The following is a 13,745-nucleotide window of genomic DNA, read 5'->3' as shown; positions in this document are numbered from 1 at the left end:
ACTCAACCGCGATCGCTATTTCAGCTTCTCAACGGAACGCTCGCCGGTATGGACTGCGACAAGCCCGAGTACGTCTCGGACGTCTTCCTGATGTCGTTCGTGCTGTTCGTGGGTACGTACATCATCTCGGTTATTCTGAAGGACTTTAAGAACGCCCTGTTCTTCACCACGACCGTGCGCCAATTCGTGAGCGATTTCGCCGTCATCATTGCGATCTTCTCGATGACCCTGCTGGACTTTTTCTCCCGCGTGCCAACGCCCAAGCTGCAGGTTCCCAGTGAGTTCAAGCGGACCATCCCGGAGCGCGGCTGGATCATTGAACCATTCCACGAGAGCAACCCGGTGTGGTCGTCGGTGCTCGCCATACTGCCCGCTCTGCTCGGTACCATTCTGATCTTTATGGATCAGCAAATTACGGCTGTGATTATTAATAGAAAGGAGCATAAGCTAAACAAGGGCTGCGGCTACCATCTGGATCTGTTCGTGCTGGCAATCCTGATCCAGATCTGCACGATGATGGGACTACCATGGTATGATCGCGTTGACCTTCTCCGAACTCGATCGCAGTTCGCTAATCAATGATCTTCGATTTTGCAGGTTCGTCGCGGCTACCGTACTCAGTATTAACCATGTCAATTCGCTGAAGCTGGAGTCGGAAACGGCCGCTCCCGGCGAGAAGCCCCAGTTCTTTGGCGTACTCGAGCAACGCGTTACCCACATCTTGATCTTCCTGACGATCGGCTGCTCGGTGCTGCTGACGCCACTCCTCTCGCACATTCCAATGCCAGTATTATACGGCGTCTTTCTGTACATGGGTGCAGCGTCCCTCAAGGGACTGCAATTCTACGACCGGCTGCTGATCATGTTCATGCCCGCCAAGTACCAACCCGACTACATGTTCTTGCGACAGGTTGGTAACCCGGAAATTAAACTCAACGCCGTTCAACCCTAACCAAACTCCCTCTCTCTCTTCCAGGTACCCATCAAGCGAGTCCACATGTTCACCCTCATTCAGCTGGGCTGCTTCATCATGCTGTGGGTGATCAAGTCCTTCTCGAGCACATCGATCTTGTTCCCTCTGATGCTGGTCGTCATGATCGGCATCCGCAAGTCGCTCGATCTGTTGTTCACCCGGCGCGAGCTGAAAATCCTGGACGACGTCATGCCCGAGATGACAAAGCGGGCCCACGCCGACGACCTGCGGCAGCTCGACGATGGCGAGGTGGGCCTCATTCGACGAATCTTTGGTTGTTGTCTAAGCCAGCGTAACTCGCTACCCGTTACCACTTCCGTATCGAAAGTCGTAGAAGCTAGTAGCAAACAGACCCACAACAACAGCACCAACAACTCCACCAACACCAGCAAACCAACACCCACCAACAACACAACCACAACCCAACAACAACAATCCAACAACACTGCAAACAACCACGCACAGAGCAGCTAAAACCTGTTCCAATTCTTCTGTCTTAGTCACACCATCTGTCCGCAAAAAGTGCATCCGTTCTTTGTTTTCTTCACTCACTCTCTATGTCTTTGTCTTTCTATCTCTCAGTATGATCAGAGTTTTGGTGCCGTCATCTGGGGCGAATCGGGACTACAGTCTGAATAGGGACAGCAGTTTTTAGAGCACTTAAAGGGTTTAAATTTGGAAATGGGTGTAAACATTTTGTTGGTCTGAATCTGTTCTGTCCGAAACCAATCAGAAAAATAAAAATATTTTGCTCTAACATGGTTAAAACTGCTGTCCCAATTCGCCCCATGTGTCCCAATTCGCCCCAGTTGACGGTGGTGTAAAAAAAGTGAATGAAAAGACTCTAATTGAATCGAACAAAATTTGCGTTGGAACTCCTCTGAGCCATTTTATTCCACTTACTTTTAGTTATCTTTAAATCGTACTCTCGTAGTTTAATTGATAGATCTTTTTAGTAGGAAGTAAATTTTAAAATGTTGTAGCATTTTTCATTTTATTCTTTAGTTTTAGATCACCACACGAGACATCACTATTTACAGTACACGCACACAAAAATCTGACGATACCTTATGTTGTATTTTATATATTTTTTACTTTTAGTTTGATAGATTTTATTTACAACTGTACATCGTTTAGTTTAGCCCATCAATCGTGTAATAAAGCTTTAGTTGATTAATTTTGTGTTGATTTTTTTTAAGTTACTTTCCCCTTGACATGCATCCGAAAATACACTAAAACGCTCAATCACATTAGTAGCCATTTGAACCCCAAACACGTGTGAGGGTGACGCATGGTTGGCCGTAAGCTAAAATGTAAAGCGTCCCCATTTGATGTTACTTGAAAATGCTTGAATCATTAAATAAAAACAACACGCGTTTCCAGTTTAGTTGAAAGCATTCAGAGTCAAATTTTAAATAATTTGTCGTTGAGTTGCCATCCTAAATCATCACGCAGTGACTAAAATCAAATGAGATTTTTTTTCCTTGACTTGATATAAAGTGTTATGCTAACAAATTAACGAGGCCAATTAAACAAATGACAAATGCAAACCAAACTTAACTTCATGTTAATATGAAATCGAACAATAAAATTTTAATTTAAAAAAAAAGAACACGGAAAATCCCGGGACAAATTTCCCGGATTCCGGGATTATTTTTTATCTCCGGGAATTTCACAAATTTATAAAAAAAATATTCAAATTCTTATTTTTTTCGTGTGAATTAAAAGAAAAAATTATTTTAATATATTTAAAAATAAATACTGTTCATTCGAATATCTCTTCTCTGTTCTAGTTAATTAAACGAAATCAACACACGCCTGAACCATTCAATGAAAATAACACTCGTTTCCAGTCTAATTAAAAACATTCATAGTCATATTTTACATCATTTTTCGTTGAGTTGCCTTTCTAAACCATCTAACAGTGACAAAAATGTAATGTGATTTTTTTAAATGTAAACCAAACCTAATTTCATGTTAAAATGAAATCAAACAATGAAATTTTTAACTGAAAAAAAAACGAAAAATCTCAGTACAAATCTCCCTGATCCCGGGAATTTTGTTTGCACCCGGAATTTTGACAAATTTGTGCAAAAAATCACTTCATTATTTTTCATCGCCAAAATAAAAAAGAAGGATATGCATTTGAAAAAAATACGATCCAATAAATTCATATCTTGTACGAAATTTGAAATTGCCCACATTCGATTATTACATTAAAATACAAATATTATGCTTTAATATTTCAGATTTTTAATTGTCAACTGAATTTTAAAAATTTCGAATCCCTTAAATTCTTTAGTTTACAAGATAATTTAAACTTTGACTCAAGGTTGGTTTTAAATCACAAAAAAGCAAAAATGTACCATGTGTAGTTAACGCCTTCACCGTTAGTTTCTTCAGTAAAAGTACATCTTGTTAGAATCGATATTCCAAGGGTGCTTTGTGTATTTGATCGATCTTTGATGCTCCATAAATTTCGTTCTCGTTTCCTTATATTTCTTTCATTTTACTCCGACAGGAAGTTCGCTCGCTACTACCCACGCCGAAAACTCAAATCATCATCACCCAACCTAGTCAATCTAGTCAATGATTTTCTTGTTTTGTTACATATTTAAACACTCACTAACCAATTATTTTTTGTGCATGAAAGATATTTTGTTTTTGTTAAATCAACTGTGGAACCTTTAGGGAAAAATATACTCAACTAGGAAACCTATTAGTCGAATTGGTGTCGTAAAGCTAAAACTGAAACATTGTAAAAGTCGCAATTGAATCAATTAATTTATTATACAAAAAGAAGGAAGATTAGGGACACACTTCGATTTGATATACAAGAACGACGAAAGTTAGGGAAACCCCAAATAAAAGATTGCGATATTTTACAATTTTTACCGAATGTGAAGAACCGATTGGCATGTAAGCAAAATTAAAGTGAACAATATATAAGACGGAAACATGTTAAATTTCGATTGGTTTTATTTCTTTTAAATTCTCTTTAAATTCTGCTTGGTTGTTTAAAATTTTTATATTTTCTTCTACTTCGCACCACCCTAACAAGTTTACACCACCCTCGAATTTCGTCTCATTGCAACACACATTGCGCCATTTCCGGTTTTTCTTTCTCTCTTTCCCACTCGCGTGCGCGCCAATCGGGTTCCAGGATTCGGGCCGACATTCGGCCGACAATCTGCAGCTGCCGCTGGAAAATGGAGCGCTCGTGGTCGGGGGTAAAAACGGCAAAATCAACATATCGGAAGAGGTCAACCGCACGACCATCTGGAAGCAGGTCAACAGCAACTGCAACATCCTGTTCACCAAAAAGCAGACCAACGTCCCACCGCCAGTACCAACCGGAAACCTCAGTAGAACCAGCCCCAACAATCAAAACAACACCAATCAGCAAACGCAACAACAATCGTACGTTTGATAAAAAAAAAATAATGAAAAAATAGGTAAATTTCGGGTTGAAACACAAGAAATACTAACACTTGCCGCCCATTCCAGACTGTCCACGATGCGGGAGGAGGAAGAGACGAACCCGCCGGACCTGGATCCGGCCAACAAGCGTCAATTAAGCAGCCACCAGAAACGAACACAGGTCTAACCTAGAAACGAAATCCTCCGTACTGTTTGCCAGACACCAACCGAGAAAAGAGCGAAAACTAGACAACTTTTGACCAAGAAATTACTCAAAAGAACCCCCCAAATACAAACCCCCCCCCCCCTTAGCTAACCATCAATTAGGTGTGAAGACCCCCGTTGTCCGTACACGTGTAAGCAGCCTCCAAATGTAGACAATTTACCACATCGTTTCTAATAAATTGTTAAATATCACGCACACAGTTTTGATGAGGCAGATTGAATGCAAAAAGTAGTCTTTTGAGAAGTTTTGAAACCATTTTTAGCTAATGCAAACCACAGTAGAAAACATAACCTCATATTACCAGTGTACACCGTAGAATCATCAGGATTCGTTGAATAGTTGAACATTGAATTTAAAAAAAACGGTCGGGATCATGCTGGGAAATTCCGTGAAAACAAGTGAAACACAAATAAAATCCTTCCTGTGTAACGTTCCTAAAATCAAAATTTCGAAATCGGTGTGTCTCGGATGTGTCTTGGCTGATTTTACATTTTAGCAAGCCGCACGAAGCGCACGACACTTTCCTGACTGGGATGTGTTCTGCTTTGCGATAATAACGCCCAAATGTAGACTTCAAAGAAAAGTTCAGAAACGCCGAAATGCAAGCACATTGAAAGTGTTCGCGGTCGAGGTTTTGATTTTGACTTGTTTTCATAGAGTTTCCTTGATTTCAAAGGATATCACTGTAAATTACCATACAAATTTTCAAGCGATTTGTTATGTTTGTGGATAATTATTTTCCATTTTTGTTGAAATCATTCAAAATAATCACAGACTGTAGCAAAATGTTAGTCAATTCCCCAAACTAATTAACAAACTAAACACAGAACTACCCAACCAATCTGACCCGTAAACTATGTCTCTATCCTTATACATTCACCGACCTCCTTGTTTATCCTCCACCGCCGCAGAAGCTAAAGCGCGAGTTCTGGATGAGTCTGGATTCGCCGAACGATGCGGCAGAACGAGGAACCGCCAGCAGACGACGTCGGGCTTCCGAGACGCAGGTGTAACAAAAAAACGTTCAAGTTTGGTGTTTTTGTTGAGGGACGACGCAGTTGTTGAACAGCTCAAAATGTTTCGAAAGGTTTGTAAGAGGCGAGCGAAAATGTGAACTGGAAAGAGCGCGTATTTTTAGGAATCAAATATATTGTACTAGTGACTCTCACTCTTATACCACAAGCAAAAGAAATGTAACTTTTTTTCGTTTCTAGAGAATGAAGAACACAAGCAAATCTCAATTATTGAATTTTTCGATAAACTGATGAAGCAAACAGATAAAACTCCCAATTGTAAAGTTTGAGCCTGATATTATGGAATAAACAATACAAAAATGTTTTTTTTTTTAATAATTTGCAAGAGAAAATCCCAAAAAGTTTAATTTTCGGAGATCGAAGTAAGCCGCGCGCGCGTGTTGACGTTTATGAATGCTGCTCTGCATGTTTTCATTTTAATTTTAAATAAGACTGTTATATTATTTTTAAGTTGTGTTCACTAAAGTTCGGGTTCGTATGCTTGAAAAAGTCGTCGGTAAGGTCTGGTTCATATTCCAAGCGTGGTTCTTTGGTTCCGCATGCTTCTGATTTGACTACTCGGGGGAGTTGTCGCGGTTCGGTCTTGAGAGGAGCAGCAAGGAGTGACCGATCCGAGCTCGAGCCATGGACCCTAAAACGATGAAACCACACGCAGTCCCGGCGTCCATCTTTATCCCGCTTGCTCCTGCCCATGGTCCCCATGAATATCGCCCTTTTATATCCCAAACACCACCATCAGATGTACCCATCTTCGAATTTCCATTCTCGGACGAAATTTTAACGGGAGGACCTCAAGCAAGGAGAAAAATTTCTTCAACTGGTCATCCACATTGGAGAACTGCGGGAGTCTCGAGATTACCCGCATGAAGTAACGTATCAAGTTTTGAAGGGCGGTGTTACTGTTTTAAACACAATTTTTGAAGCAAGGGATCTTTGAATGATATATGGATTTTTTGGTGGCAGAAATTGCGGCTTTCAGCATTTGAAATTGACGTCTGTGTTTGAGAAATGCCCAACAACACCATAGTCGAATATTTCCATTTATTATCACAATGTTAAACCCTAATATGTACAGATCGGCACTCCTCCGCTCGTCCCCCACTTAATTCTTCTTCTTCTGCTTCTTGTCCGGCACGGCGATTCCTTGCGAGGCCTGGTACTCCCGCATCAGCTGCTCCTGCACGTCCGGCATGCACGGCGAGTACCGGCTGTACTCCATGCTGAACTCGCCCTTGCCCTGCGTGCTCGACCGCAGCTCACCCGCGTACCCAAACATGTCGTTCAGCGGCACCTCGGCGTAGATCGTGAACCAACCCTCGGTTCCCTCTGTGCCCGTGATGATACCGTGCCGCTTGTTCAGCTGCCCGATCACCGTTCCCTGGAACTCTTCCGGCGCCGTGACCTCCACCATCATGACCGGTTCCAGAATCTGCCAACTGCCGTTCTCGAACACGCTCTTGATGGCGCCCTGCGCGGCCAACATAAACGCCAGCTCGGACGAGTCCACAATGTGGTGGGCACCGTCCAGGAGGCGAAACTTGAGCCCGGACAGCTTGTGACCCGAGAGGAGACCCTTTTCGGCCATCTGGCGGAAGCCTTTCTCGATGGCCGGGACGAACTGCTTGGGGACGTTCGTGCCGATGGTTTCGTCGGTGAACTCGATGACCGTGTTTTGGTGCGGGGGTAGCGGTTCGAGGATGCCCGTAACGCGACCGTACTGACCCTGTCCACCCGACTGCTTCTTGTGCAGGTAGTCAAACTCGCACGGAGCGACGAGCGTTTCGCGGAAGGCGACTTTGGGTTTTCCCAGGGTGACCGGGCAGTTGTACTCGCGCTCCATGCGTTGGGCGTAGATTTCCAGGTGCAGTTCGCCCATGCCGGAGACGAGCGTTTCCTTAACGTCGGGGTCGTACGCGAAGCGGAACGTGGGATCTTCCTTGGTGAAACGGGCCACGGCCTTGGAGAAGTTGTCGCGATCTTTGGTGTTTGTGGGCTTGATGGCCATTGAGACGACCGGATCGGGGACAAAAATCGATTCCATGGACAGCTCGAGCTTGGGGTCGGTCACGAAAGTGTCTCCGCTGGCGCAGTCCACGCCAAACAGGGCGAAAATGTCCCCGGCGTAGACTTCGTTCACGTCTTCCATGTTGTTCGAGTGAAGTCGCACCAGCCGAGCCAGACGAACCTTCTTGCCGGATCGTACGTTGAAAATGCTGTCGCCCTTCTTGAGTACGCCTTGGTAGCATCGCAGGTAGGTCAACTGACCAAAGCGACCCGCTTCCAGCTTGAACGCCAGCCCTACAAACGGATCCTTGCCATCCCGAGCCGGATTCAGAAAGACCTTCTGCGGCTCCTCGCCCTTCTTCTCGATCATTGCAAGGTTCTCGACCTCACCGGGGTTTGGCAGATAATCAAGTACGGCATCCAACAGCGGTTGAACTCCCTTGTTCTTAAGGGCGGTCCCAACGAGAACCGGCGTGAAAGTTCGCTTCAACGTCGATCTCCGAATCGCACCCATCAAATCCTGCGGCGTCGGCGTTTTCTCCTCCAAAAACAACTCCCCGATTGCATCGTCCACGTTCGACAGCTGCTCAATCAGCTCGTGGCGTCGTTCGTCACACTCGGTTCGCATGTCCTGCGGGATCTCGTCCTCGCGCACCGTCAATCCCAGCTGGTCGTCAAAGTAAAGAGCCTTTTGCTTGACCAGATCCACAATGCCCTTGCAGTTACTCTCCACACCGATCGGAAGCTGAATGAACGCCGCGTTGTGGTTCAGCTTGGACTTCATCTGGCCCAGAACCCGGTACGGATTGGCCCCCATCCGGTCGAGCTTGTTGATGAACGCCAAACACGGCACATTGTACCGCTTCATCTGCCTGTTCACGGTCAACGTTTGGCTCTGGACGCCACCGACGCTGCACAGAACCAGCACCGCTCCGTCCAACACCCTCAGCGCACGTTCCACCTCCACCGTAAAGTCCACATGCCCCGGCGTGTCAATTATATTAATATTATGATCCTTCCACACCGTATAGGTGGCCGCACTCTGGATCGTAATCCCCCGCTGCCGCTCAAGCTCCATCGAGTCCATGGTCGCACCCACATTGTCCTTCCCCTTGACCTCGTGCATCTCCTTGATCCGGCCGGTGTAAAACAAAATCCGCTCCGTCAGCGTCGTCTTGCCGCTGTCAATGTGCGCCGAAATGCCGATGTTCCGAATGCGCTCCAGCTTCGCATGCTCGGCAAACGCCGCGTGACTCGCGAACGCACGCTGGCCATTCTGCAAAAGGACGGAACAAACCCAAACCACCGGTAAAAGTTACATAACTTGACGCAACCCAAGCAGCAAGCGCAAGAACCTACCTCGAAAAACGATTTGGCCAACGCCGGGCGTATTCGCAGCAGGCAGCTGATGGTCATCGCGAAGCGGTTCGGTTACGGGGACTTTTTTTGACACTCGGGGAACTTTTTCCGGCAGGCGGAACCGCTGGAATTTCCGGAGGAAGGTGGCACCGAAAAGTTGTACGCGAAACGCGATCGATTGCGCGAGACTGGAAGGAGGCAGCAGGGAAGAGAGAGCGCAAAACATGACAGCGCACGTGAGTGAGGTTAGAATCTGGGAGTTCGTTTCCAATGCAAAGTTGTTTTGGTTGTGCGAGACCATGCAGCAAAGTAATAGGGCGACAACTGAAACATATAATTTTTTTCAAGATTTTTGCTTTTCCTCATTTTTTTTCGAATTTTCCCATCACAAACTTCAACGATAAAAGAGAACCTTAAGATTTGGCTCGAAATTGGATCCTTAAAATAAAGCTAAAATTTGTGATATTATTGTTCACAACGATAAAACATATTTTTCTGAGTACCTACATTGACCTTTTATACGAACGCAAAGGATCTAAAATGGATTTTCAATGTGAATCCGTTAATCATTTTCGAAGAAAATTGATCATAATGCTCTGTATCTCATTAAATTTAATAATAAAATCAGTTTGTTGGTATAGCCTTCTTCTTTTGGTGCAACAGAGCATATGAGCTAATAAATATTTAGGAGCATTTTTTTAAGTTACAGAAAACCCTTTCTTTCATCAAAACAAAGGTATAAAAAACTTAATTTTTAACACAAAATTCTAAAATAGTTCGTAATTTCTTACGAAATAGTTCGTAATTTATAATTTTATCATGCTAAAATTTAAAAATCGTGTAATTATCTTGATAATTTTAGAATTTTAAATGTTTCAAAATTCAGTATCTTGGAACTTTGATTTCAAAAAACTCATAAATTTAATAATCATACAAGTCTGAAATGGCAATATTTTAAATGCTGTTTCAAGATACTGAATTTTGAAAAATTTAAAATTCTGAAATTATTAAGAAAACTACACTGTCGTTCTACGTATAATTGTCCCATGTAATTTTTGGTCGATTCTAACTTTTTGTCATTTTTAAGTTTAGTTTGACGTTTACTTTTCGAAAAACACATAAAATAACTCATTGAAAACAACACCAAGTATGTTTGTCCCATCTTTGAACTTCTACGCATAATTGTCCCACCAAGTTTTTTTTACGAAATTATCAGTTTTACGACGTATTGTGTCTTGTTTACCTATTGTATAGCAAGAGAATTACTAATAAGAGGGATAAACTGCTAACTGGCATGATTAGGGACTTATGAGGTGAATAGGGACCCACGGGATAATTCGAGGGATAATTATACCTTAAAAACACAAAAAACGGACGAAAAATTTCAATCGCGTTTCTATCAGCTACACTTTTTTAAACATGGGACAATTATGCGTAGAGCGGCAGTACACGATTAAAAAAATTTAACATTATAAAATTATGAAATCGTCAAATTCCAAAATTTTCTTGAAAATGTTAAAATTCTCAAGTTTTAAAATTTCACAATTTTAATATTTTTACATTTATAATTTTTAAGATTCTTAAAAAATCTAAAATATCAAATTTCTATACAGAGCGAGTTGTGGTGCTATAACCACGGCAAATAGTGTCCAGGGCATTCGTGGAAATACAATGTCCCATCCCAGAGGGTCCCGGAGTACCAAACCTTCTTAGCATGGTGCTCCCAACGAATACAACCAAAATCTCGGAGCGTATGGTGGTGTGTCCCCACGCTTCTTCCTCCCCTGTCGATTCAGAATTGTGTTGTTGTTCGAACACTCAGTGCTCAAACTCAACCCAATTACGAGTCATCTCTGCGATATGGCTTTACGCAGTAGGCCTGGCCGCTTTAACGCTTGTGTTGTTTCAATGCATTCCGATGCAATGGCGCACTACAAATGTTAATAAATGACAAGAAGAGTGCTAGGCGTCATCTAACCTAAGGCACTCTCCAGGATCCCTTCGAAAGATTGGCTGCGCTAGGGTCTGATTAGATTAGATTAGATTAGGAATCTAAAATTTCAAATTTCTATGGTTTTAAATTACACTCAACCCCCGGTGGTTGGTCACTTTTTCGTTTGACACTTTTTTAGTTTGTACCCCGTTGGTTGGTCAAAGTCAAACTAAAAAGTGACGAACTGTCACTTTTTACACGGGACTCACACATACTATCAAACAAAACGTTTGGTAGTAAGTGTGAGCTCTGTGTAAAGAGGGTGTCAAACTAAAAAGTGACCCCGTTCGTTTGACAACAGTTGGTGTCAAACCATCGGGGTTTCAGTGTAGAACTTTCTAAAATTCTTTGAATTCAAAATTATTTAAATTTTTAATTCAAAAATTTTAATATCCTAGCATTCTAAAATTTTGTGATCTGGAAATTTTGTATTTTTAAAATTCTGAAATTACTAAATTTTATCTGTGAAATTAAAAATTCCAAAAATCTTGAATTCAAAATTTCTGAAATTACTAAATTTTATCTGTGAAATTAAAAATTCCAAAAATCTTGAATTGAAAAATTCCAAAATTCTTTATTTTTCTTTTTTTTTTTGAGTGTTCGTGAGTTTTGCAATGAGCCAACATCAGATAATCTAAGTATATATCTAAAAATGCTTAGATTTTCATGATTTCAATATTATATTTCTAGACTTTTTTTATTAGCTCCTATACTGCCGTTCTACGCATAATTGTCCCATGTTCAAAAACGGGCAACTGAGAAAAACGCGATTGAAATTTTTCGATCGATTCCTGTGTTTCTACGCATAATTGTCCCGTGGGTCCCTATGCGCCCTATAAGTCCCTAATCACCCCGATTAACATTTTATCACCCTTATGTGTAATCCTCTTGCAGATAAACAGGTAAACAAGATAAAATGCTTCGTAAAACTCATGATTTCGTGATAGAAAATACTTGGTGGGACAATTATGCGTAGAAGTTCAAAGATGGGACAAACAGACTTGGTGTTGTTTTCAATGATTTTCTTAATAAAGTACTAGCTTTTATTTGTTTTTCGGAAAGTATATGTAAAACTAAAAAAGTCAGAATCGTCCAAAAACGACATAGAGATATCCACACGCGAGAGTGTGTTAGTTTGTAACAAAATTTACACGCAGACATAGGCAAATCGAGTAGAATGATTCGTCTGTCAAAATCAGCTGTGTCCTTTGTTCTACCACGAGCACGTGGTAAACAGCTGGTATTTACAGGCCAGTTCGGCTACTCGATTTGCCTATGTCTGCGTAAAAATAGTGTAAACAAAATCAGCTGCTTGGAATTCAGCCAATCACAATCGATCAAAACCAAAACAATACTTTAAATACAAATACTAACACAGAATTATGGTGTGCGTGAGAGAAATCGTGGAGATCTCTATAGAGATATCCACGCGCGAGAGTGTGTTAGTTTGTAACCAAATTTACACGCAGACATAGGCAAATCGAGTAGAATGATTCGTCTGTCAAAATCAGCTGTGTCCTTTGTTATACCACGAGCACGTGGAAAACAGCTGGTTTTTACAGGCGATATGTCTACTCGATTTGCCTATGTCTGCGTAAAATTAGTGTAAACAAAATCAGCTGCTTGGAATTCAGCCAATCACAATCGATCAAAACCAAAACAATACATTAATTACAAATACTAACACAGAATCATGGTGTGCGTGATAGAAACCGTGGAGATCTCTATGGGACAATTATGCGTAGAACGGCAGTATAAACATATGAAACACAATAGCTTATAGGACCTTTTTTTTAAAAAAAAATCTGGATTCAAAAAACACTTGCTTCATGGTTAAAAAGTAGTTATAACATATGTATTTGGAAGCATTTTAAACAACTGAACCAATGGTTTTAAGAAAACGAGTTTTTGTGTTTAAAAAAGGTGCAGGTGGTTATGTTACACATGACCAATATGACAAAGAACTTTGCAAGATGGTTGCTGAAATTTTCGATTACATTGTCTGGTCCAAATTTTCCCAAGATTCCCTAGATTCTTAATAACCATAAAGTTTGATACCCATATTGCCCCTACTCTTATGGTTCGGCAAATGTCCCCCCATCGGAACATCCCCGGGGCCTCCGGCCACTCCGGATTGTGGCCACTACTGCCGAAATGTCAAATTTCATATCCAGTATCAAAAACCATAAAGTTTGATACCCATATTGCCCCTACTCTTATGGTTCGGCAAATGTCCCCCCATCGGAACATCGACGGGGCCTCCGGCCACTCCGTATTGTGGCCACTACTGCCGAAATGTCAAATTTCATATACAGTATCAAAAATCATAAAGTTTGATACCCATATTGCCCCTACTCTTATGGTTCGGCAAATGTCCCCCCATCGGAACATCGACGGGGCCTCCGGCCACTCCGGATTGTGGCCATTACTGCCGAAATGTCAAATTTCATATCCAGTATCAAAAACCATAAAGTTTGATACCCATATTGCCCCTACTCTTATGGTTCGGCAAATGTCCCCCCATCGGAACATCGACGGGGCCTCCGGCCACTCCGGACTGTGGCCACTACTGCCGCAATGTCAAATTTCATATTCAGTATCAAAAACCATAAAGTTTGATACCCATATTGCCCCAACTCTTATGGTTCGGCAAATGTCCCCCCATCGGAACATCCCCGGGGCCTCCGGCCACTCCGGATTATGGCCACTACTGCCGCAATGTCAAATTTCATATTC

General features: G+C 42.2%; 2 protein-coding genes across 17 annotated transcripts in view; one reads left to right on the top strand and one right to left on the bottom strand.

Moving 5' to 3' along the window:
• LOC120423992 (electrogenic sodium bicarbonate cotransporter 1) overlaps positions 1 to 5,957 on the top strand; it is an 86,325-nt gene extending 80,368 nt beyond the window's left edge. For 13 of the 16 annotated variants that reach the window (XM_039587992.1, XM_052708980.1, XM_039587989.2 and 10 more), the window contains 6 exons: positions 25 to 530; positions 598 to 910; positions 977 to 1,222; positions 4,137 to 4,393; positions 4,481 to 4,574; positions 5,531 to 5,957. In XM_039587992.1, the coding sequence (XP_039443926.1) occupies positions 25 to 530; positions 598 to 910; positions 977 to 1,222; positions 4,137 to 4,393; positions 4,481 to 4,574; positions 5,531 to 5,632 (1,518 nt within the window). In that variant the 3' untranslated portion in view covers positions 5,633 to 5,957. Of the gene's footprint in view, positions 1 to 24; positions 531 to 597; positions 911 to 976; positions 1,223 to 3,494; positions 3,940 to 4,136; positions 4,394 to 4,480; positions 4,750 to 5,530 lie in introns of those variants that run through there. The other 3 variants (XM_039588002.2, XM_039588003.2, XR_005606299.2) reach the window with 2 other exon arrangements.
• Positions 5,958 to 6,677: 720 nt separating this feature from the next.
• LOC120423975 (elongation factor G, mitochondrial) lies at positions 6,678 to 9,220 on the bottom strand. The gene is made up of 2 exons (XM_039587967.2): positions 9,017 to 9,220; positions 6,678 to 8,933 (listed from the first exon to the last, which is right to left on the bottom strand). Exons 1-2 carry the CDS (start codon positions 9,071 to 9,073, stop codon positions 6,756 to 6,758), a joined length of 2,235 nt encoding a protein of 744 aa, XP_039443901.1. The 5' UTR covers positions 9,074 to 9,220; the 3' UTR covers positions 6,678 to 6,755.
• Positions 9,221 to 13,745: the final 4,525 nt, after the last annotated feature.

The sequence above is a fragment of the Culex pipiens genome, chromosome 2 (genome assembly GCF_016801865.2).
Source record: "Culex pipiens pallens isolate TS chromosome 2, TS_CPP_V2, whole genome shotgun sequence".
Lineage (NCBI taxonomy): Eukaryota > Metazoa > Arthropoda > Insecta > Diptera > Culicidae > Culex > Culex pipiens.
Note: the sequence above shows the minus strand (reverse complement) of the source record. Positions and strands in the feature narration are given on the sequence as shown.